Source organism: Gadus chalcogrammus, chromosome 7 (assembly GCF_026213295.1).
Source record: "Gadus chalcogrammus isolate NIFS_2021 chromosome 7, NIFS_Gcha_1.0, whole genome shotgun sequence".
Taxonomy (NCBI): Eukaryota; Metazoa; Chordata; class Actinopteri; order Gadiformes; family Gadidae; genus Gadus; species Gadus chalcogrammus.
The window spans coordinates 7,492,734-7,517,984 of record NC_079418.1 but is presented as its reverse complement, the minus strand read 5'-3'; the positions used below and the strand labels follow the sequence as shown (position 1 = coordinate 7,517,984).

General features: G+C 44.2%; 2 protein-coding genes across 2 annotated transcripts; both read right to left on the bottom strand.

The window, feature by feature from the left end:
* Positions 1-1,298: 1,298 nt before the first annotated feature.
* Positions 1,299-15,855, bottom strand: LOC130385114 (carboxypeptidase O-like). The gene is made up of 9 exons (XM_056593432.1): positions 15,679-15,855; positions 14,361-14,400; positions 13,806-13,907; positions 13,375-13,479; positions 10,992-11,108; positions 9,300-9,393; positions 8,616-8,818; positions 4,492-4,576; positions 1,299-1,684 (listed from the first exon to the last, which is right to left on the bottom strand). The coding sequence occupies exons 1-9, from the start codon at positions 15,738-15,740 to the stop codon at positions 1,416-1,418; spliced, it is 1,077 nt and encodes a 358-aa protein (XP_056449407.1). The 5' UTR covers positions 15,741-15,855; the 3' UTR covers positions 1,299-1,415.
* Positions 15,856-16,637: 782 nt separating this feature from the next.
* LOC130385938 (carboxypeptidase O-like) lies at positions 16,638-19,704 on the bottom strand. Its single transcript, XM_056594725.1, has 5 exons — positions 19,528-19,704; positions 18,085-18,124; positions 17,530-17,631; positions 17,099-17,203; positions 16,638-16,646 (listed from the first exon to the last, which is right to left on the bottom strand). The coding sequence occupies exons 1-5, from the start codon at positions 19,587-19,589 to the stop codon at positions 16,638-16,640; spliced, it is 318 nt and encodes a 105-aa protein (XP_056450700.1). The 5' UTR covers positions 19,590-19,704.
* Between the last annotated feature and the right edge of the window lie 5,547 nt (positions 19,705-25,251).

The following is a 25,251-nucleotide window of genomic DNA, read 5'->3' as shown; positions in this document are numbered from 1 at the left end:
ACTCGAATCAGAAACCGCTTTTTGTTGTGTTTGAGAATGAAACCAGGCAATACATGGGGAATATTCTATGTTCTAGAAATGGGAAAGCTATTAAAACACTTAGTGCGTGTGCTCTTTATAATATTTTTATTTAATTTAATGCTGCATTTTGTATTTTTTGTGTCTGTATTTCGTACGTCTGCCATTTCTGTACCCCCTGGCTGTTGTTGTATTGCTAATTGTCAATAAAATGTATTAAATAAAATAAAAAAACATTTGTATGTGTCATGTCCATGGTCACCAATGGAGGAGATTATTGATACGCTCCGAAGTTGGGCCGATGATGTGGAGAACAATCGTGTTGAAGACACAGATGCAGTAGATAGAGTGCGTGTTCTGGGAGATAGGATAGACGACTTATCCTCACTGGTACGTCTTGACGCCAGTGTGTTTCAGGTGCTACAAGCACTGGGTGCGAAACATAGGGTCGGGACTTGGGAGACCCACCATGGAGATACCCTTGGAGGCAATAGGAAGTGACGTAGTTCCCGCCCAGACGCTGATTGGTTTATACGTTTGCCACTTTGCATATTGACTTTTTGGATAACGTTTTGGATTACGTTTTGGAAAACGTTTTGCAAAACGTTTTGCCAAATCTTTTGCAAAGTGTTTTGCGGATTGAAATGTAATTTGAATATCGCAACACACGGAGCGTGGCGAAGTGGATTGCAATCACGGGGATGCTATAGCTTTTCAATTTGAATAAAGGAACTCAAAGAATTTGACAAAATGTTATTCTATTTTTATTGTCAGAACTTTAGCAAATTTAATTGAGGATTGCATTGCCACTTTGCATATTAAAATACACTTTGAATAACGTATTTACAAATTACATTATAAAATTGCATAATGAATTTCAATTGCATAATGTAATGACTTATTGAATTGCAAATTGCATCGCCATTTGAATTTTGCTACATATATGCTTCCATACATTTCATCAAGCCGCCAAAGACTCATTTTAATTTTAAATCCACTCACAAAACCCCAAACCCGTTCCCCTCCTTCGCAGAGTTCATTGTTTGCGACATTGACGCAGGTGGCCAACAGCTCCCCCCAGAGGGAGGTGGTGGCCACTGACTGCCGCCACGTTGAACTCGTGTTGGTGGACGTAGTGGATGGTTGCGTCAATTGTGTTCATTGTGAAATTCTGTGAAATCTATTTAAATGTGAAAACTGATGTACATTAAAAATATTACAAATCGTGGAAATTAAAAAAATATTTCAAAATATATCCTCATTATTTCATCAAGCCTCCAAATGTAATTTTTTTTAACTGTGAAATATCTTACAAAAAAATACTTTGATTCCTAAATAATTTCACCAAGCCACCAAAAGCAAATTGTGAAAAAAAATATATACTAATCGTGATAATTTCAAAAAGCATTGTTTGCTACAGTGACGCATGTGGCCAACAGCACCCCCAACAGGGAGGCTGTAGCCACTGACACTGCCGCGTTGAACTGCTCGCGGTGGACGTGGTTGATGATGTGCATTGCACCGGAGTAGGCCTCCTCGCAGGCTGGCTGGATCTGGTCCTCGGGGAGTTCGAAGCCGAAAGTCCCGTTGTCACGGAGTTCGAAGGTGAAGGAGTAGGGAATGCCGGCAAGACGGGCCCAATCCCGGGAAGATCCGGAGTTAGGGTCTGTAGAGAGGGAGGGGGGAGAGAGGGAGAGGGGTGAGGGGTAGAGATGGAGGGAGGGAGGAAGGGAGGGAGAGAGAAGGGGGGAGGTATAGAGAGGGGAGGGTGATAGGGAGAGAGATGAGGGGGGGAGGGGGGTGTAGAGTGTGGGAGGGAGTGGGGAGACCGAGGAGGGTAGGGAGAGAGGGGGGAGAGGGAGGAAGGGGGGAGGTAGAGAGAGGGAGGGAGGGGGGGAAGAGGGAGGCAGGGGGATAGAGAGAGGGAGGGAGAGGAAGGGGGGGGAGGGAGAGTGAGGGAGGGGGGGTAGAGAGGGAGAAAGAGAGAGGAAGGGAGGAGGGGTAGAGAGAGAGGGGGGGAGGGGTAGAGATAGGGAGGGAGGATAAAGGGGAGGTATGTTTATACCTAGATTAATGGTGCCATGTTTATTGTTTACTTCTTTAGCGGTAAGTAGCACCAGCTGGGAGCACAGGTGAGTCTCAGGAAGTGAGACCTCTGCAGGTGAGACCCTAAAGGCCTTTTATGGTCCCAAGTTCCTGCAACGCAATGACCACGCAGACGCTTTGATTTTTGGGAGGCGCACGTCAGGCCCTTGCGGTGGACGCAAGGAGGGTCCGTGACGCCTCGTGTACACTACATGCGTCCGTCCGAGGGAGTGTCTGACGTATAAGGGACTAGTCTTTATAGACGCAGCCTGCAGTCAATCAAATCGCTCCCCGCTACATAGCCAATGTGTGGATATAAATACAAAAAAAGACACAAACAACAGGTGTCAAACAATCCTATTATTCCTATAGGGTTAGGGTTAGGGTTAGATATAGGGTTAGGGTTAGGGTATATATAACGGCCGGATTCTTACGGATTCTTACATAACGGCCGGATTCTTCCTGCTTCTCCCTGCTTGTTATTTGCAAAATGCATCCAGTAGACACGTGGAGTGTATTTGCATAACCACGGACTGATGGCCGACGGATCCGGCGCTGCCTGAAAAGTTGAACATTTCTCAACTTTTTGACGCAGGCCACGGAACCAAATGGACGGACGGACCCACAATGCACTTCGCGGACGCCCCATGCAAAGTCAATGAGATCAGGCGACGGACGGAGGTAGTGTGAACAAGCCCTAATGCCCCGTGCCCACTACATGCGTCCGTCGACTGATCCCCATTGACTTTCAATGGGGACGGACGCGCAATGCATTGTGGATCCGTCCGTTCCGTTGGAGCCGTCGGCTCAGTCATGGCTCAGTCAAAAAGTTGAAAAATGTTCAACTTTTTCGGCAGCGACGGATCCGTCATCCAATCAGATCACGTATGCAAATTTAAGCACTGTGACGCGACTCGGGCTCTGACGATACTGGAAAGCGGGTCATCTTGCATCGCAACAAGCAGGAAGTAGCGGGAAGAACCCGGCGAAGCGATTTGATTGGCTGACGGATGCATCTGCAAAGACTACTCCCCCATCAGTCAGCCACGCCTTCCCACATCAGTCGACGGACGCATGTAGTGGGCACGGGGCTTTATGGTTCCACGTCGACGCAATGCAAGGGGGTTAACGGAACCCTTATGTCCTTGCAGACCCGCCTTGCGTCCACACAAAGGGCCTGACGTGCGTCTCCCAAAATTGTTACCCTACATGCCCACTACATGCGTCCGTTGACTGATGTGGGAAGGCGTTGCTGACTGATGGGGGAGTAGTCTTTGCAGAGGCATCCGTCAGCCAATCAAATCGCTTCGCCAGGTTCTTCCCGCTACTTCCTGCTTGTTGCGATGCAAGATGAGCCGCTTTCCCGCTTTCCAGTATCGTCAGAGCCCGAGTCGCGTCACAGTGCTTACATTTGCATACGTGATCTGATTGGATGACGGATCCGTCGCTGCCGAAAAAGTTGAACATTTTTCAACTTTTTGACTGAGCCATGACTGAAACGACGGCTCCAACGGAACGGACGGATCCACAATGCATTGCGCGTCCGTCCCCATTGAAAGTCAATGGGGATCAGTCGACGGACGCATGTAGTGGGCACGGGGCTTTAACCTTGCATCGAGGCGACGCAGCAGCAAGGGCTGTGATTGGTCCGCTCACGAAAACCCGACGCAGAACGGCAACAGGTTCACGTCTCATCGAAGCGTCTGAACGTTTTGGGGAAATAATGAAATTGCAATTATTTCAAGCAATATTGCGATTGAGCGTGCGATTTTCTTTTAAAGTTACTTATGTTTTGTATTATTCACTAAACAAGCAATAAATCATTCTTTAGTATGACCAACACAACCCTGGAGGCAGTCAACATATAATCTGCTCTTCCCTTTAGGCCAGGACATTGTGTTGAGATGAATTGATTTTATAACATCTTTATTTAACTATTGAATTGTAAAAGAAAAATAAATACGAATCTTACTGACCTCCAGTCAGTAACAGTAGCAAATTACAAAATAATATAAAGAAACCCCCCCCCCCCCCCCCCCCAATTTTAGTTTTTTTTAATTAGCCTTTGCGATTACCAAATCACGTTCTATTACATCGCGATATCGGTTTGAATTCGATGAATCGTTGAGCCCTAGCAGTGTGTCACAGAGAGAGCTCATCGCCTGTGGCTGTGGACCTGTTGTGAGTTCATCGCACTTCACTCCCCTAGTGTGTGTGTGTGTGTGTGTGTGTGTGTGTTTGTGTGTGTGTGTCGGATACTCGGTGCGTCTGTGTGTGTACGTTTGTGTGTGCGTGTAAATGTGTGTGTGTGTGTGTCGGAAACTGTGTGTGTATGTGTGTGCGTACAGACGTGTGTGTGTATGTACGTGTGCGCCCCCCCACACTTACACAGTATGTCGGGCGAGGTCCCGACCCTGTAGCTCATCCCATGGACCTTCTTCATCTCCGCCGCCGCCGCCAGACCCACCTTCATCTAGAGAGAGAGAGAGAGGGAGAGGGAGAGGGAGAGAGGGAGGGGGAGAGGGAGGGAGGGGGGGAGAGAGAGAGACAGAGAGAGGAGCAAAGAGGGAGATAGAGAGAGAGGGAGGGGACGGAGAGAGAGGGTAGAGAGAGTTGGGAAGGGACGGTAGAGAGGGAGGGAGGGGGTTACTTTATTTTTAACCGTTTTGTGTAACGTAGGTTGAATAATAAGGACATGGTATTTATCCGGCTGGTGGTGCTGATGAAATCTATGGTCCTTTAGCGCTCTCTCCTGGTCGGTAATGGCAACTGAAGATCTCCGCAAATGTTAATTTGCGGAGATGAAAAGAAAGAATACCACTCCTTTGGCGCCTTCTCGTTGTTGGTAGAGGCAACTCTTCTAAATCCTGGCGGACACGATTCAGCACTTCCTGTATTGTGCATTTGAGCCTTGATTGCAGTGACGGTTCCTTAGAGGAGGCAACGGAGGCAACACCTCCTCGTGATTTTCCAAAAAAAATAAATAATAATTATTAAAAGGTATTTATTTTTCAAAATTATCTATGTGCTATGCTATTATTACTGAATAATTACATGAAAATGTTGAAAATGTAAAAAATAAACTGCGAATTGCCTTTGCAAGGCCGGAGGCTGACCGACGTTACTCTCAGTAGGTTGTGTCCAGGGCTAGCCACTAGCCCTGGACACAACCTGGAGGCAAAGAGGTCAAAACTCACTTTTGCCGCCTTTGAGAATAGAAAATAACCAATCACAATGCAGTTTCACTGTTGCGAGGTAAATCATCTATACCATGTTAAACATAGGAAGGGAGGCCAGCCTCATCTACTCCTTGCAACCAATCACAAATCAGCATTTTTTTAAATTATGTTCTGAGCAAAAGAGCGTTCTTTCTAGTCAGTTGCCGCGGCTAACAAAGATAACGACTGACAAAGATATCCACATGGAGGAGAATATAATTCAATATCTACAAGAACACAAATTTTCTAGGCTTTGTTTGGGAAAAACAGAAAAGGCTGATTTGGAATAATTATTCAAAACACACAAAAAAATCTGTCCGACTGCCTGCTGCCTAAGATTTCGTTAATTATATCGTAGTGAATACATGTATCATAATTCACCTTCACCTATGTTGTTAAGTGTTGTTCTAGAATCTATATGTTGCATGCATATTAGTGGTGGATTTAATGATTCGTATCCGTGACCCAGTTCGCGTGATTCAGTTCGCCAAGAGGAGTCGTTCGCGAATCGTTTGTCGTTCGTTCGTTCAGTCGAGTTTCCGGTAGCACTAACTCCACTGAGTCTGACTGACTCAGCTGAGAACCGTGCAATGGTGTACATTCCATGATGCGATTTACCGCTACCGGAAACCAGGCTGAACAAACAAACGATTCGCGAACGACTCCTCTCAGCTCAGTCGAGTTTCCGGTGAATCGATTCACCGGGAACTCGACTGAACTTGGAGGAGTCGTTCTCGAATCAGCCTAGTTTCCGGTAGCGGTGAATCGCATCATGGAATGCACGCCATTGCACGGTTCTCAGCTGAGTCAGTCAGACTCAGTGGTACCGGAAACTCGACTGAACTGGGAGGAGTCGTTTTGCGAATCATTTGTTCGTTCAGCCTGATTTCCGGAAGCGGTAAATCGCATCATGGAATGCACACCATTGCACAGTTCTCAGCTGAGTCAGTAAGACTCAGTGGAGTTAGTGCTACCGGAAACTCGTTCGTTCGTTCAGTCGAGTTTCCGGTGAATCGAATGGTGAACGAGACGAACGAGAGAAACGAACCGGTTTGGTTCGTTCGTCCTAAAGACTTGTTCATTCGAACCGGTTGGCGAACGAACGAGCCAACACTAATGCATATCGTTTACTCTGTCATGGTTGTTCAGGGATTGTTGTCCCATTAAATGTTAGTTTAATCGTTTTCTAACAAAATAAACAAGTCACACATTCGTGTACTCAACGTGGGAAATTGTCTCTTTCCAATTAACACAATTTCGACAATATTATATTTATATGATTGGAAGATAGTGTCGTTGACCCTGCATGCTGCCATGCATTACATTTAAGCAGCACTTGAATGAACTTTACTTTATGAAGTTGAACTTTGTCTGCAAGTTTGATTAAAAGTTTAGAAGCCTTGCACTCTGCTGATACACTTTTAAGTGTCTAGTTTATTTTAGTTATTATCCTCTCTAACGGCGCCTCCAAACGATGCGTCACGCCAGTATGTTTTTTTTTAAAGTTGTGTAGGCCTACTGTGGAGGTGGGGCGGCGTCTGGCCTGCAGGGGGAGTATGGAGCACCGGGTCTGCTGGGGTGATGGGGTCTGATTGCGGACAGGTGTCTGCAATCTGACCCAATCAGGAAGTGTGTATTTATGTGCCTGCTTGTCTTTCAGTCAGGGCTTGAGAGAGAGAGGAGGAAGACGCTCTCTGCGAGCCAGAGAGGGTCGTAAGACCAGGAGACGGACGGATTGAACAGTGAATCGAAGAACAAAGAACTGTGTCCTGACTCCGTGAACCCGTTACACCTACGCTTTAGAAAAGACATGCATGTGCGGGTGCACTGCGCGCGTTCATGAATGAGCGTTCATGTTTGCCTCCCTGGTGAGCTCGGCCAGGAACCACTACTGGACGAAACTCAAAGCAAACAAAGTACTGTATATATTGACCCTAATGTGTATATACTTCCTCATACTGATTAACAGTTCAGTAAATGATTGATCCCTATGCTGTAAATAACCTGAGAGAGCCCTTAAATTATTCAGCTCTTTCTATAACTAGTAAGAGTTCTTCAGACTTTCATAGCCTTACAGTCACTAATATATGACAGATTACTTTTCTACGAAAAACCTTCAAATTATATTTCGTAAATGGTAAACGGACTGCATTTATGTAGCTCTTTTCTAACCAGAGTCACTCTAAGCGCTTTACATTGCTGCCTAAAATTCACCCATTCAAACACACATTCACACACCGACGGCGGAGCAGACCCCTCAGGACGACAGCCAGCTCATCAGGGAGCAGTCAGGGTGAGGCGACTCGCTCTGGGACACCTCGGCACTCACCTCGGATCGAACTAGCACCTCGGATCGAACTACTATATCAATATTAATTTAAACAAATATAAATAAATATAAAGAGAAAAGTCGACTCTCTCTAGATTTCAATTAAATCCTTTTACATTTTGTTAGTTTTAATCCGATTGTACATTACTTTGAAAGGCTGAACCTCAGTTTCGTGATTTAGACCTCACTTGACCTCACACCCGGAGGTCCACGGTCCAATGTTTTTTTTCCTTTTGGCGGCCCTCAGTCAAATTTTGGGTTCCTAAATTGGCCCTCAGTTGTCAAAACTTTGAGAACCCCTGATTTGGGCGAAATAATCAAATTGCGACTATTTCGACCAATATTTGTGATTGCGATTTAAAATGTGATTTTTCTTTTTTAAAGTTCCATTATGTTCTGTTTTATTCCCTAAACAAGAAATAAATCATTATATTGTATGACCAACACAACACTGGAGGCATTCAACATATAGGGTGAGGGTTAGCAGCCTTTGCGATTTGCAAAATCGCGTTCTATTACATTGCGATGTCGGATTGATTTTGATCAATCTTTCAGTAGTTACCAGTTCGTCGTAGTTACCAGTTCGTCATAGTAAACAGTCCATCATAGTCATAGTTACCAGTTGGTCCTAGTTGGGCGTGTTGAGGTTGGGGTTGCCGTAGTTACCAGTTGGTCGTTGTCATAGTTACCAGCTCTTCCTAGTTGGACACTGAGGTTGGGGTTGCCGTAGTTACCAGTCGGTCGTAGCCATAGTTACCAGCTGGTCCTAGTTGGGCGCGGTGAGGTTGGGGTTGCCGTAGTTACCAGCTCGTTGAAGTCATAGTTACCTGTCGGTCGTAGTCATAGTTACCAGTCAGTCGTAGTCATAGTTACAAGTTCATCGTAGTTTGGCGCGGTGAGGTTGGGGTTGCCATAGTTACCAGTCGGTCGTAGTCATAGTTACAGTCGGTTGTAGTCATAGTTACCAGTTGGCCGTAGTTTGGCGCAGTGAGGTTGGGGTTGCCGTAAGGCACCAGGATGAGCTGGCCGTACGAGTGGATGGTGAGGAAGAGGAGCACGTCGGCCTTCCTCTGCTCCAGGTAGCGCGTCACGCTTGCCGCCTCGGGCGACGACAGGGCCGCCGTGCCGCCGTACGTCTCTGAGCAACAGTCGGTCGACACGCCGATCGCTGGACACAGGACGAACGACACGTCTGATCTTGGTGCTTTCCCCAGATGGTGTTCAGCCGTTACAAGCCTGTTTGAAAACCTGCCTTTTCCTGTATTTTAGTGACCTCACAGGTGGATGTGTCCACCTAGATGTACGCTGGATAGATCAGTCTACCAGCCTACCAAGTGGACTGTAGCAAACAATGCACACCTAGGTGGACACGCCCACTTGTGATGACACTAAAACACAGGAAAGGCATCTCTCTCTCTCTCTCTCTCTCTCTCTCTCTCTCTCTCTCTCTCTCTCTCTCTCTCTCTCTCTCTCTCTCTCTCTCTCTCTCTCTCTCTCTCTCTCTCTCTCTCTCTCTCATGGATACACCTTGGTCGAGGTGAAGTGTTCGTCATCAAATACGGTTGCTGGCTACTCAAATTGCGTAACCTAGTAGTTAGTTTTCAGGAAATAAACTGAATTCGGAAACCACCTCAAGGTTTTTCACTTACTGCCCCAGGTGACGTTGAAGTTGCGGTTGAGGTCAGTGCCGTAGCAGCTGCAGCTGCCGGTTCCAGGAGAACGGTTCTTCCTCCACAGACGGGTCTGCAGTGGGAAAACCACAAAGTACGTTAGAAAGGCATGGATCTTTTTCCAAGCAACTATACTAACTCCTTTCCCACACTCCAGTCCAGTAGTGGTGGTATTGCACCAGAAAGCTAGTCATCAATAGCTATATGGGGATTATTTGTTCATCAACATGGCGGATGCGGGCGCAGAATGGTGGCAAAAATAAAATCAGTTTGACCTGTTGCCAATATTATCTCTGTGTGGTTAATTTGCAGTTGCGGTGTTAATTGGTGATGTTGTCAGCTTACTGTTACATTAAACTGTAATCAGACAACGCAGTTATATGCTATGGAACCTAGTGTCTGTGGTATAAAGGCTGGAACGAATTTCGAATTATAAATATGTACCCTTTATGTTGAAAGTATAGGCCGTCGTGATTCCCATTGAAATGAATCTGCAGTGATTATTCTTCAAAACGAGAGCTGATAAATTGTGAAAATTAATTAAAACTGTAATCAGACAACGCGGTTATATGCTATGGACCCAAGAGTATCTGTGGTATAAAGGCTGGGACGAATTTCAAATTATAACAATCCATAACGTTAGCTCTCTCGCTCATAGCTCAGCGGACTAGAATACCTCCCGTTGCCAAGTCAAAGCTCATGTCCGTCTTATGTGAAAAACGTTATATTTGGATTGTACGCTTGAAAATATAAATGAATGATCTCTATTTATTTTCTTTGGCAAATGACCATGGTATAAGCGGGATAATGCCCTTTGAGGTGTCAAAAACATGTTTGATCGATCATAATTAAAGGGGACTACTTTTTGAGGGAGATGAACTCAAACAGAGTATAGCCTGCATTTAATAAGCATGTAATACGAATAAGAAAAAGCATAATTATTAAAGTATTTTAATTGTTTTATTATGTTGGCAAGCAAGAAGTAGAAGAAATGGGATAATCAGTCTTATTCAAACGTTATTTCAACCAACCACACAACAAGCCATGATTGCGTCTCTTTCTGCAAAAGACATGCGTGTAGAGCGGGGAGTGACGTAGAGTGACGTAGACTGTTAATCCCTCTATAGACGCCATCGTTTAAAAATATAGAAGAAGAAGTCAAACGATGGCGGCGAAACAAAATAAACACAAGAATCACGGCCACGGCATTCAAAAGTCTGGCATTTTTCACACTAAACCTCTCTAGTGATGTGGTTATTTGCAGATTGTGCAAAATTCCTACAAGAACGACAGCAATGAATGAGCATTTGTAAATAAAACAGCCTGGATGGCATAGCGCTCGCTCTCTCTCGGGCGTGAACGGGACGAGCCCCTAAGGCAAAGTCTAGAAGAGTTATAATAACGTAACTATCGTTCTTTTAACTTTCTCCCCTTTCCCACCGTGGAATATTCCATTATCAAGCATTGAAACGAAATGTGTTTTAGTGATTTATACCCAGGTGTCACTTAATAGAATATGACACAAATTAGAGAACTTTTCTTTCATCAAGACTATCTAAATTAAACATTAGATTAGTCGATTAAAACCCGCTAGATTATTCATTTCAAAAAGAATAGTTTGGGACAGCCCTACTGTTAACCTTGAGACTCTGGTGTCTTGGCCGTACTGACCCCGTTGAGCCAGGAGTAGATGTATCCGTCCACGTTCAGGACAGGGGTGACGTAAAAGTCCATCTCCTTCATCATCGCTGCCATCTTGCTACCGTGGACTCTGTACTCCTGCAGGATCTGTTCGAGGGTGGGAGGGAGAGGTCAGAGCAACGGGAGCTTACGCAAGCCTCACGCTTTCTCTTTATTGCACTACACAGATTTTGACAGAGACTGAGGACTTTATTGTTAGATGTTATATATATATATATATATATAATGGGCTAGGTCAGTATATATATGTATATATATCAGTGGTGGCTGGTGGTTTTTAAAGTGAGGGAGGAAGGACTGCAGCAGGCCAATAGCCTGGTGTTAATAGTATGGAGGGATAGTTATGTGAATAAAATTGATACAAAGCCACCAGTTGCATCACTGTTATTTGAAAGCTGGTGGGCAGGATGTCTTTGAAATGGACTGTAAGGGCAGAAGGAAAGGATGCAAAGCCCATTAGTCAAATCAGGCCTACTCTTGATTTGTAAAAGTAAATCTGGGCCTATCATTGGGCCTATTTTTGACCTCAATGACGGAAGTTATTGGTTATGATTTAGCTATGTTTATTTTCAGTTAAAATTGTTTTAAGAAAAGACTCAAGATCAAAAGTGATGCCATTTAAAATGCATCATGCTCTTAATCATTCATCCTTTCCTCAACTTTCAAAGTACCAAACAGAACGGTCAGAGTAACAAACTAGTAAAAAAACAAGAACATTATTTCAAACAACCTGATCTATAGGCATGGTGCCTAGCAAGGGAAGTCGGATAGCAGCACCAACGTGATCTTGATTTTTTCACATCAGTGAAACCATGAACAGCCCACGTTGAAGATTTGCCATTATTCAAGAGCAAACAGGGCCAGCGATACAGTCGATTGCTAGTAATGAAACAGGTAAGCCATGAGTACCTAGCAAACCATGTAGCACTCACAACCAGGGACGTCCTTAGGGGGGGGGGGGGGTAATTAGGATGATTACAGGGGCGCAGCACTGAAGGGGGCGCCCCAGAGGACACTGGTGGTATTATTAAAACGATATGCAAAAAAAAAAAAAAAAATCCATTTTCACAAAATCTTTAGAAAGTCTTCACCCTATTATCACCCCTCTCATTTGTCATTATTTGCTACAGCCCAAGTCTTACGATACTGCAGAGCAAAGTAGCAGCCATGCAGATCGTTGTGAAGCAAGGGCAGATTGCTAGTGTCTTAAACTAGCAGTCTAAAGTCAGTTTGTGTGTATCCCGGTCGGTGAAATGAAGAAGTCAGGTTGTCAGGGGAGGAAAGAGGAAAGAGAGAGAGGAAACAGCTCAAAGCAGTCGACAGATCGTCCCCCAGTTTTTTACCAAGAAAGGTATATTTCTTCCTCTACACTTTCCCAACAACCTGATAACAAGCGTAGCCTAGCAGCTAGCGCTACTGTAGCTAAAATAATTACAGCCTGCACTGGATGATAAAACTGAAAAAATCGTTTGCATTACCATTCACATGATATCCAATAGCCTACCTATCTACAAAAAGCCTACATTAGGCCGTCGAGCGGACTATTTAATATCTCCCGTATGCAGGCGTTGCCAAGCAAGTGGCCATAGCGTCTTCATAGGGTCAACGTCTTTCCTAGGTGTAAATTAACCCTTTTTAACATGATTAACATTCCATACTGCTTGCCAGCATGATAATAACATTGTGGGAAACAGATTTTGAATATTTTGATTGGCTGCATTACAATATTAGCAGACATGAAACTAAGGATACTTACATTTTTGCTGACTTTTAAGTTTTAAGTCAGCTAAAATTACAAGTAGTCTACCCTTAGATTAGTAGCTGCTATTTATTGTAGGCTAATGCAGCAAATCAAAACATACAAATACATATTTAGTCATGCCCAGCTCAAACCAATCAAATAGACTGTTGACAACATTGTTTAATATGTTCAGATAATTATGAGACATATTCTGAATTATATGATGTATCTTAGAGTCAGGGCCCTCTTCAAGCCATGATGAACCCACATAATAAACCAGTGAGGTTGAAATAGAAGAAGGGGAGAAGGAGGACAGTCTAAGTAGAATCTGTCTGTCTGTCTGTATATCTGTCTCTCTCTGTCTGTTGTTGCTGACCTGTTTGACGAAGTACTGACAAAAGTCTGGGTCGTCATCATTCCCTGGATTCTGGGTTCCCTCCCTGTCTGTCTCTATGTCTCTCTGTCTGCCTTTATTTCTGTCTGTCTGTCTGTCTGTCTGTCTGTCTGTGTCTGTGTCTCTCTCTCTCTTTCTCTGTCTCTGTCTCTCTCTCTCTCTCTCTCTCTCTCTCTCTCTCTCTCTCTCTCTCTCTCTCTCTCTCTCTCTCTCTCTACCTGTTTGATGAAGTACTGGCAGAAGGCCGGTGAGATCCACTCCCGGGCATGGATCCCGCAGTCCATCCAGACGACCTTCTTCATCGCCCCTGTCCTCTCCCCGATCTGAAGAACAAGAAGGAATATTCAAGGCAAGGCAACTTTATTGACACAGCGCTTTTCTTACACAGGTAGACTCAAAGTGCTTCCATACAATAAAATGAAATACAAAATGAGTAAAAGATAACAAAGCAAAGTTAACCCGCTAAACACAAGATGTACCTGGACACATCACAAATTGGCGGAGACCTTCAAAGAAATTATCAAATATTTCCCAAGTTATTCCCTCTGCCCCGTATTATATTCACTCTGCGCTTTTATGAAAATGTTTCGTTTTCAAGGCGTTTCTCTTCGTAACAAGTTAACATAAAATAAAAGGAGAAGCATTTCACCCTGAGCAAGTTGATGTCTCTCTTCTCGTAGGTCTGGCCGTAGCGCTCAATAGACACCATGTCCGGGTTGTCAATCAGAATCCCGGTCATCCAGCTGTCAATCTGTGGGTTCCAAAGGCATCGCAAGAAAGTGCGATGGAAATATTAAACTTTCGGACCATTTATTTAACCTTTTATTTCCTTATATTCTTATTATGAATATTTTTATTATTATTATAAACATTCATATAATACAAACCTTTTATATTTGCTATAATTTTAGACTTAGATTCCGGAAACTTTTTTAAAATCAATAATAAATTATGAAACTTTCATAAAATTTTTTGAACCTATTATCTAAATATCTTCTTATAATGATGAATATAAGAATATAAAAATCGATTCCTGTGCCTCTGTACGTTACATCGAAATTTAATTGAATGTTCTTTTTGATAAAGTGCGCTTTCTTTTCGGGAAGGTGAATGTTGTGTAGTATGGATGTGAGATTGTTGTGAATATCTGTTTGGGTTTGATTTTGGGTCTCGTGTTAGTGGAAGAGTGTGGATGGATTCTCACCTCAGTATAGGGGTGGTAGACGTTGTAGTCATGAATTGCTCTGTTGAACACACACACAAACACACACACACACACACACAGACACACATATTGTCGAACACACGCACGCACACACACACACACACACACACACACATATCCGTACACACACACACACACACACACACACACACACACACACACACACACACACACACACACACACACACACACATTCACACACAAACACACACACAAACACAAACACACACACATATCCGAACACACATACACACACACACACACACACAAACACACACACATATCCAAACACACACACACACACATATCCGAACACACACACAGACACACACACAAACACACAAACACACACACATATCCGAACAAGCACACACACACACACAAACACACACACACACGCACATTAACATTTATTTAACCAGGTAAAAATGTAATTATTTTATTGATTAAAATCAATTTCAAGACCTGGCCAAGGTGGCAGCATATAGACAACACAGGTATGTTTCATGCAAAGAAACCCCACAATTTACAGAAATTAAAAGACATTTTGGGGATTTCAAGTAAGGCATTACACACAGGTACAATGTCCAATACTTCCACACAATAAGTCGTTAAGTAACGAGCCAAAGGCATCATATCTCTTTCAAACGTTCAGGGTCAGTGTACAATGTTCTCATGACCTTAACGCTATCTTGACAGATCAGAAAAGCGCTAGCTTCGTCTGTTTGGACTTAAAAGTCAGCCCTTACAACCCTTTTTAAGTTCTCTCTCTCTCTCTCTCTCTCTCTCTCTCTCTCTCTCTCTCTCTCTCTCTCTCTCTCTCTCTCTCTCTCTCTCTCTCTCTCTCTCTCTCTCTTTCACACTGAATCGCTATCTCTGAGTTTCTTGAATTTCTCCCTCTGTCTCTTTCGCTCTGTCTCTCTCTCTGTCTCTCTTCCTGTCTCTATCTCTGAGTCTTTCTCTCTGTCTCTATCTCTCTCTTTGTGTCTCTATCTCTGAGTTTCTCTCTCTCTGTCTCTCTGTTTCTGTCTCTCTCTGTCTCTGTCTCTGTCTCTCTCTCTCTCTCTCTCTCTCTCTCTCTCTCTCTCTCTCTCTCTCTCTCTCTTTCTCTGTCTCTGAGTTTCTCACTCTCTGTCCCTATCTCTGTCCCTATCTCTGTCTCTCTCTCTGTCTCTCTCTGTCTCTCTCTGTCTCTCTCTGTCTCTCTCTCTCTCTCTTTCTCTCTCTCTATCTCTGAGTTTCTCACTCTCTGTCTCTCTCTTTCTCTCTCTGTCTCTCTCTATGTCTCTCTACTCACCTCTCCATCGTTGCCGCTCCCATCTGCAGGAGCAACATCCCCACAAGCGACGCCAACATCATCTTAAAAATCTTTCAGGCCTCGTCCCTTAAACTAGTCTCTCGGAGGTCCTGGACACGATGTGTGTGTGTGTGTTTGTGTGTGTTTGTGTGCGCTCAGAACCTAGCACTTGACTTGTCGGAGTTGGGGCGATTGGTTAGAGCTTCGATGTTATCTCCAGGGCGGAGTCTAGTGAGGTTAATGTGTCGCTGGAAATAGTGGGATGAATTTGTTAACCGATGACGTGTATGTTTGTGTTTGTTTCTCCTTGTGTGTGTGTGTCTTTATGTGAGTTTGTGTCTCTTTGTGTGTGTGTGTGTGTGTGTGTGTGTGTGTGTGTGTGTGTGTGTGTGTGTGTGTGTGTGTGTGTGTGTGTGTGTGTGTGTGTGTCTCTTTGTCTGTGTGTGTGTGCATGTGTCGCTTTATGACGTTAAAGTTAATGTCTTAAAATGAACGTGTTAAAATGACGCTAACCCAGTCCTAGACGTCACCGGTTCTTACTGGGTCCAATCCAATAGCCTACCTATCTACAAAAAGCCTACATTATTTTTACAAGTCGAGCGGACTATTTAATATCTCCCGTATGCAGGCGTTGCCAAGCAAGTGGCCATAGCGTCTTCATAGGGTCAACGTCTTTCCTAGGTGTAAATTAACCCTTTTTAACATGATTAACATTCCATACTGTTTGCCAGCATGATAATAACATTGTGGGAAACAGATTTTGAATATTTTGATTGGCTGCATTACAATATTAGCAGACATGAAACTAAGGATACTTACATTTTTGCTGACTTTTAAGTTTTAAGTCAGCTAAAATTACAAGTAGTCTACCCTTAGATTAGTAGCTGCTATTTATTGTAGGCTAATGCAGCAAATCAAAACATACAAATACATATTTAGTCATGCCCAGCTCAAACCAATCAAATAGACTGTTGACAACATTGTTTAATATGTTCAGATAATTATGAGACATATTCTGAATTATATGATGTATCTTAGAGTCAGGGCCCTCTTCAAGCCATGATGAACCCACATAATAAACCAGTGAGGTTGAAATAGAAGAAGGGGAGAAGGAGGACAGTCTAAGTAGAATCTGTCTGTCTGTCTGTATATCTGTCTCTCTCTGTCTGTTGTTGCTGACCTGTTTGACGAAGTACTGACAAAAGTCTGGGTCGTCATCATTCCCTGGATTCTGGGTTCCCTCCCTGTCTGTCTCTATGTCTCTCTGTCTGCCTTTATTTCTGTCTGTCTGTCTGTCTGTCTGTCTGTCTGTGTCTGTGTCTCTCTCTCTCTGTCTCTGTCTCTGTCTCTCTCTCTCTCTCTCTCTCTCTCTCTCTCTCTCTCTCTCTCTCTCTCTCTCTCTCTCTCTCTCTCTCTCTACCTGTTTGATGAAGTACTGGCAGAAGGCCGGTGAGATCCACTCCCGGGCATGGATCCCGCAGTCCATCCAGACGACCTTCTTCATCGCCCCTGTCCTCTCCCCGATCTGAAGAACAAGAAGGAATATTCAAGGCAAGGCAACTTTATTGACACAGCGCTTTTCTTACACAGGTAGACTCAAAGTGCTTCCATACAATAAAATGAAATACAAAATGAGTAAAAGATAACAAAGCAAAGTTAACCCGCTAAACACAAGATGTACCTGGACACATCACAAATTGGCGGAGACCTTCAAAGAAATTATCAAATATTTCCCAAGTTATTCCCTCTGCCCCGTATTATATTCACTCTGCGCTTTTATGAAAATGTTTCGTTTTCAAGGCGTTTCTCTTCGTAACAAGTTAACATAAAATAAAAGGAGAAGCATTTCACCCTGAGCAAGTTGATGTCTCTCTTCTCGTAGGTCTGGCCGTAGCGCTCAATAGACACCATGTCCGGGTTGTCAATCAGAATCCCGGTCATCCAGCTGTCAATCTGTGGGTTCCAAAGGCATCGCAAGAAAGTGCGATGGAAATATTAAACTTTCGGACCATTTATTTAACCTTTTATTTCCTTATATTCTTATTATGAATATTTTAATTATTATTATAAACATTCATATAATACAAACCTTTTATATTTGCTATAATTTTAGACTTAGATTCCGGAAACTTTTTTAAAATCAATAATAAATTATGAAACTTTCATAAAAATTTTTGAACCTATTATCTAAATATCTTCTTATAATGATGAATATAAGAATATAAAAATCGATTCCTGTGCCTCTGTACGTTACATCGAAATTTAATTGAATGTTCTTTTTGATAAAGTGCGCTTTCTTTTCGGGAAGGTGAATGTTGTGTAGTATGGATGTGAGATTGTTGTGAATATCTGTTTGGGTTTGATTTTGGGTCTCGTGTTAGTGGAAGAGTGTGGATGGATTCTCACCTCAGTATAGGGGTGGTAGACGTTGTAGTCATGAATTGCTCTGTTGAACACACACACAAACACACACACACACACACACAGACACACATATTGTCGAACACACGCACGCACACACACACACACACACACACACACACACATATCCGTACACACACACACACACACACACACACACACACACACACACACACACACACACACACACATTCACACACAAACACACACACAAACACAAACACACACACATATCCGAACACACATACACACACACACACACACACACACAAACACACACACATATCCAAACACACACACACACACACATATCCGAACACACACACAGACACACACACAAACACACAAACACACACACATATCCGAACAAGCACAAACACACACACAAACACACACACACACGCACATTAACATTTATTTAACCAGGTAAAAATGTAATTATTTTATTGATTAAAATCAATTTCAAGACCTGGCCAAGGTGGCAGCATATAGACAACACAGGTATGTTTCATGCAAAGAAACCCCACAATTTACAGAAATTAAAAGACATTTTGGGGATTTCAAGTAAGGCATTACACACAGGTACAATGTCCAATACTTCCACACAATAAGTCGTTAAGTAACGAGCCAAAGGCATCATATCTCTTTCAAACGTTCAGGGTCAGTGTACAATGTTCTCATGACCTTAACGCTATCTTGACAGATCAGAAAAGCGCTAGCTTCGTCTGTTTGGACTTAAAAGTCAGCCCTTACAACCCTTTTTAAGTTCTCTCTCTCTCTCTCTCTCTCTCTCTCTCTCTCTCTCTCTCTCTCTCTCTCTCTCTCTCTCTCTCTCTCTCTCTCTCTCTCTCTCTTTCACACTGAATCGCTATCTCTGAGTTTCTTGAATTTCTCCCTCTGTCTCTTTCGCTCTGTCTCTCTCTCTGTCTCTCTTCCTGTCTCTATCTCTGAGTCTTTCTCTCTGTCTCTATCTCTCTCTTTGTGTCTCTATCTCTTTGTGTCTCTATCTCTGAGTTTCTCTGTTTCTGTCTCTCTCTGTCTCTGTCTCTCTCTCTCTCTCTCTCTCTCTCTCTCTCTCTCTCTCTCTGTCTCTCTCTCTCTCTCTCTCTCTCTCTCCCTCTCTCTCTCTCTCTCTCTCTCTCTTTCACACTGAATCGCTATCTCTGAGTTTCTTGAATTTCTCCCTCTGTCTCTTTCGCTCTGTCTCTCTTCCTGTCTCTATCTCTGAGTCTTTCTCTCTGTCTCTATCTCTCTCTTTGTGTCTCTATCTCTGAGTTTCTCTCTCTCTGTCTCTCTGTTTCTGTTTCTGTTTCTCTCTGTCTCTGTCTCTCTGAGTTTCTCACTCTCTGTCCCTATCTCTGTCCCTATCTCTGTCTCTCTCTGTCTCTCTCTTTCTCTCTCTGTCTCTCTCTATGTCTCTCTACTCACCTCTCCATCGTTGCCGCTCCCATCTGCAGGAGCAACATCCCCACAAGCGACGCCAACATCATCTTAAAAATCTTTCAGGCCTCGTCCCTTAAACTAGTCTCTCGGAGGTCCTGGACACGATGTGTGTGTGTGTGTTTGTGTGTGTTTGTGTGCGCTCAGAACCTAGCACTTGACTTGTCGGAGTTGGGGCGATTGGTTAGAGCTTCGATGTTATCTCCAGGGCGGAGTCTAGTGAGGTCAATGTGTCGCTGGAAATAGTGGGATGAATTTGTTAACCGATGACGTGTATGTTTGTGTTTGTTTCTCCTTGTGTGTGTGTGTCTTTATGTGAGTTTGTGTCTCTGTGTGTGTGTGTGTGTGTGTGTGTATGTGTGTCTCTTTGTCTGTGTGTGTGTGCATGTGTCGCTTTATGACGTTAAAGTTAATGTCTTAAAATGAACGTGTTAAAATGACTGTTACGCCCCCCTGGTGGCTCGGAGTAGGACGCAACATAAGGGCAACAGGTTTGGGCAAGGGAGGGTGCAGTCACACAAAATCCAAGACAAAAGGTGAATTCAATATAAAGTGTTTATGTACAAAAAAGGCAACACAGGGATCAACAAGGACTGTCAGTGGCACCAAAGAAAAGAACATAACAAAACCCAACCCCCCATTGACAGGTGCTTTGCACCGAAAAAGTACAGTGGGTGGTGCTCACTCTAACCTAGGGTATTAACAACGGGTAAACCTACGTGTATGAAATATGTAAACCCCAGGGTATCTTACCTGTCCTTATTGACCCTGTGCGCACAACAAAAGAATTAACAAAGACAAAGACAAAACTAAAGTAGGCTGCTAACAACTAAAGTAGTAAGGTTTAAACAAACGTGTAACAACTAAAGACAATACAATAAACCAACAAAGAAACCAAGCACTAGCAAACACTAGCAAACACTAGCAAACACTAGCAAACACTAGCAAACAGAGCTCAACCAAAGCTCTGCTACAGCTCAAACCAAAGCACTCCCCCCTGACAAACAAACACAGGACTATTTAAAGGGGAATGGTTGATGGGAGATCTGGAACAGGTGTGGTGATTTGGTGATCGGGATCAGGTGCGCACATCTGAGAACTTGGAGAATGAAAACAGGAGGAGGAGACAGAACAACAACACAAACATACTACACAAAACAGAACACAATACATGTAGGCCTATACCATGTATAACATGTAAGACATACAGAACACTGTACGTAACACTCCCCCCCATAAAGAGTCAGCCCATGGCTGACGATACCTCAAACCATCCCGTAAACCCAACTTTAATAGTATAAAAAAACAAAAATCAAAATTGCCCCCAGTAACTACTGACCCACAATAGTTACACACGAGACAGAGCATCTGCAAATACATTCTCGGTGCCCTTTTTGTGGTGGATCACCAGGTTGTAATTCGTGATAACCAAAGACCAACGCATAAGTCGCTGGTTTTGGTTGTGCATGCGATGCAGAAACACCAGTGGATTGTGGTCTGTGTAAATCACCACAGGCTCCGCACTGGACCCAACGTAAACCTCGAAAAATTGGAGCGCAAGCAGCAAAGCCAACGTCTCCTGCTCTATTGTAGAGTAGCGCATTTGGCTACTAGTACATTTCTTTGAAAAGAAACCTACAGGGTGGACCAAACCCTCAGAATCCATCTGAGTTAAAACTGCACCAGCACCAATACAGCTCGCATCTAATTCAATGGCAAACGGTTTATCAAAATCAGGAGCACTCAGTACTGGGGCATTACACAATAACGCTTTGCAGCATTCAAAGGCGATTTGACACCGATCTGACCATACAAACTTAACCAATGGACTGATCAAGTCAGTCATTGGGGCTGCAACAGAAGAGAAGTTCCTACAGAACCCTCTGTAGTAACCTGTCATTCCTAAGAATCGGCGTAACTCCCGCCGAGTGGTGGGTACTGGGAAAGACGTAATAGCTGCGATCTTGGCCTCCAAGGGACGCACTTGGCCTCCGCCCACCTGTTTACCCAAGTAGGTCACTGTCGCCTTCCCAAACTCACATTTCGCGAGGTTCAGTGTCAGAGATGCATCAGCCAGTCGTTGAAACACGGTTCTGAGCGAATCCACATGAGCAGGCCACTCTGACGAGTGTATTACCACATCATCCAAATATGCAGTACAGTTAGGCACACCACTAAACACAATATTCACCAACCTCTGGAAAGTGGCCGGTGCGTTTCGCATCCCGAAAGCCATCACGGAATACTGTAGAAAATTATCTGGAGTCACAAATGCACTGATGGCAGAAGCCCGTGGTGAAAGGGGAACTTGCCAATAACCTTTCAATAAGTCTAACTTTGTTACAAAGCGAGCTGATCCTATGGTATCCACGCAATCATCTACGCGGGGCATAGGAAAAGAGTCCGGCACAGTGACATTGTTTACCTTCCGATAATCTGTACAGAAACGGACAGTCGCGTCAGGCTTTGGAACTAATAAGCACGGAGAACTCCATGGGCTAGAGCTGGGCTGTGCTAAATTATGTTCCAATAAATAATCAACCTCTTTCTTCATCAGAGATCTCTTGTAGGCATTTACTCTGTATGGGTGCTGTTTAGTCGGTCTGGACTCACCCACATCTATGTCGTGCTCTAACACCGTAGTGCGGGTAGGCACATCTCCAAACAGACAGGGGAACTCAGAGATAAGGCAGAGTAGGTCAGCTTCCTGTTCCCTGCTTAAATGATGCATTAAAGACGGTAGTTTTAACAACATTTCTGAGTTTGTCAACCGAGGTGTCTGTTGCTGGGCATTGCGCAAACTCAGGCCATCCTCATCACTCTCTGCCGTAGGGCTCACAGCTACTGACACCGCAGCCGCAACAGTGGCTACAAGAGGCGCACTGTGAGTCTCAAGCTGAGCGTTGCCTCTAGTGTAGTACCTCTTCAACATGTTAATGTGACACACTCTGGTTTTCCGCCTTCTATCAGGGGTTCTGACTACATAATCAGTCTCACTCAAACTCCTGTCAATAGTGTACGGTCCTGAAAATCGTGCACTCATTGAACTACCTGGAATGGGCAGCAACACTAAAACCAAGTCACCTGCTTGAAAAGACCGCGGAAGTGCTTTCTTATCGAAATGCCGCTTCATACCCTGTTGTGCAACAGAGAGACTTTCCCTAGCGATACTGCAAGCCTCGTGCAGTCGTTCTCTGAAGCGACTGACGTAGGTCAGAACGTTTCGCTGGGTGGGCGAACTCTCGCCAGTTAGCTGGTCTCTCAACATTCTTAAAGGGCCTCTCACTGTGTGACCAAATACCAGCTCTGCTGGACTAAATCCTAGTGACTCTTGCACTATTTCCCTAACTGCAAATAAAGCCAAAGGGACTCCTTCATCCCATTCCCTACCACTCTCCATGGTATATTTCCGCAACACTGACTTAAACGTCTGATGCCATCTTTCGAGCGCGCCCTGTGACTCCGGGTGATAAGCACTCGAGATTCTGTGTGATATAGACAGTGATGTTAAAACCTGTTCAAAAATACCCGAAAGGAAGTTGGTACCTTGATCGGTTTGCACGATCTTAGGGAGCCCGAAAGTAGAAAAGAACTTGATCAGGGCCTTTACTACTGACTGAGCTGTTATGCTCCTAAGAGGGATCGCCTCAGGGTACCGGGTAGCTACTAGGCCTGCAGCGGATTCGAATTGTATCCGAATCCGTTCGGTTCGTTTACCACAGTTCGGAGCATTCTGGAGATCCGCGGATTTCGGTTTCATGAAGGCATTGCCTTATGTAGCGTATTTTGCCTACTGTAGCCTACGTCCGAAACAAAAGGGTGTTTAGGACCCAGCGGAATGCATTCTCTCCAGTGCTGCCCGAGCCAATGATACTTTTCCCGCCCCTCCCTTCAGCCTGTCAGCGTTCAAAACAAACTGGGCTTTTCAAGCGCACGATTCCTAAATTTAAAGAAAGTAATTGATACAATTATATTCTAAATATACGGGAGATAAATACAAACGGGTGATAAGCGGGATAACGGCCTTCGAGGTCGACCGGTTCGATGGAAATAATGGACAGGTAGAGGCAACTCTGGCTTCATGCTGCGCTCGTCGTCAGAGTTCTAAGCCTCGTCGGCCGTTATCCCTTACATGTTACACTCAGTGCACCATGTTTTCAAATGCATTTAGGGGAACATTTATTGCACAAAAAAGCCTTGCAAGTTGTCTGATTGCAGTCAATTAACACATTGCAAATAGCCTGTGGGTCTCATTCATTTTTGTGTTTCTCCCCCAAACCCTCCGTCAAAAAAAAGTCCGCCTATTTACTATCACGGACATGATCCTAATCCGAACCGTATCCGAAACCGAGGCCCAAAACGGTTATCTGAACCGAACCGTGGACACACTGATCCGTTTCACCCCTAGTAGCTACACACATTATGGTCAACAGGAACTGGTTACCGGATTTCGTTTTTGACAGAGGGCCAACACAATCCACAAGTACATGCTCAAACGGTTCCCCTATAGCTGGGACAGGGTGAAGAGGCGCAGGCTTTATAACCTGATTAGGCTTCCCCGTGACCTGACATACATGGCATGTACGGCAAAACAACGACACATCTCGCTTCAAACCTGGCCAGAAGAACTGTCGCAACACTCGGTCATAGGTTTTTGTAATACCTAGATGACCAGACCAGAGATGTTCATGAGCCAGAGATAGAACGGACTGTCGGTACGGTGTAGGCACAACAATTTGAAAGACATTAGTCCAGTCATTATTAAACTCAGCGCGAGATTTCCATCTCCGCATCAAGAGATCATTTTCAACAAAATAATGACTTTCTTTATTTTTAGCGCTCTCTGGAGCAAGAGCCGCATCAAAACACTTCACCAAAGTCACGTCCTCTTTCTGAGCAGCAATCAGATTACTTCTAATCACAGGCAACCTAGTTGTCTCTTTGGTGGAAGTATCACATTGAACCTTAGGCTGGACACTCGGCTCAGCAGTAGACTGAGGAAACACAGGTGGAGAAACAGTCTGGCCGGTCAACTCAGTCGCGAACAGAGTATCCGACAAAACAACTGCTTCACCCAAACTACGTGCTTGAGCACGAGTGACCACACACACAGGGAACACTTCAGGGAAGTCCTGAGCCAACACATCAGGCTGCAAAATCTCAGGTCGTTCTAGAACTTCTAAAGCTGGCATCACTTTGCCACCAGCGATGTCATTCCCTAGTAGAAATGTGACGCCTCTAACAGGCAAAGACGGGCGCACACCCACTTTAAACACTCCATTTGCCAAGTCACAGGATAAATGTATCTCATGGAGAGGCACAGACACAAACCCCATTTCAATGCCTTGCACAAGCACACTAGAGCCACTTACAGAGTCATTACTAAAAGGTAACACATCCGATAAGATAAAAGACTGTGCTGCGCCAGTATCTCTAAGGATACGCACTGGACACTGGTTCAACGCATTTGCGCTGAGAGAAACCAACCCGTCCAACATGAACGGTTTATAACAGGGTTCCAGATTGTCACCCTCCATCTCCGGGGCTAGGGACACTGGACCCACCAACGTTCGCACTAACAAAACCTCTTTTGGTCGTTTGCTTGGCTGTAACAGCTTGCGTTTCAACATAAAACAGTCATTCTTTACGTGACCTGTTTGGTGACAATAGAAACACTCTCGTTCCTCAGTGGAGCGGAGTGGCAATGGACGT

Excerpts from the sequence above, each read along its gene's own strand:
- LOC130385114 (XM_056593432.1), bottom strand. The coding sequence starts at position 15,740 with ATGATGTTGGCGTCGCTTGTGGGGATGTTGCTCCTGCAGATGGGAGCG. Across the intron at positions 9,394-10,991 it reads TCTACTCCTGGCTCAACGGG|ACCCGTCTGTGGAGGAAGAA; the intron begins GTCAGTACGGCC and ends TTCCCACTGCAG. Across the intron at positions 8,819-9,299 it reads CTTCAACGTCACCTGGGGCA|CGATCGGCGTGTCGACCGAC; the intron begins GTAAGTGAAAAA and ends TCCTGTGTCCAG.
- LOC130385938 (XM_056594725.1), bottom strand. The coding sequence starts at position 19,589 with ATGATGTTGGCGTCGCTTGTGGGGATGTTGCTCCTGCAGATGGGAGCG. Across the intron at positions 17,632-18,084 it reads TCTACCACCCCTATACTGAG|ATTGACAGCTGGATGACCGG; the intron begins GTGAGAATCCAT and ends TGGAACCCACAG. Across the intron at positions 17,204-17,529 it reads GAGACATCAACTTGCTCAGG|ATCGGGGAGAGGACAGGGGC; the intron begins GTGAAATGCTTC and ends CTTGTTCTTCAG.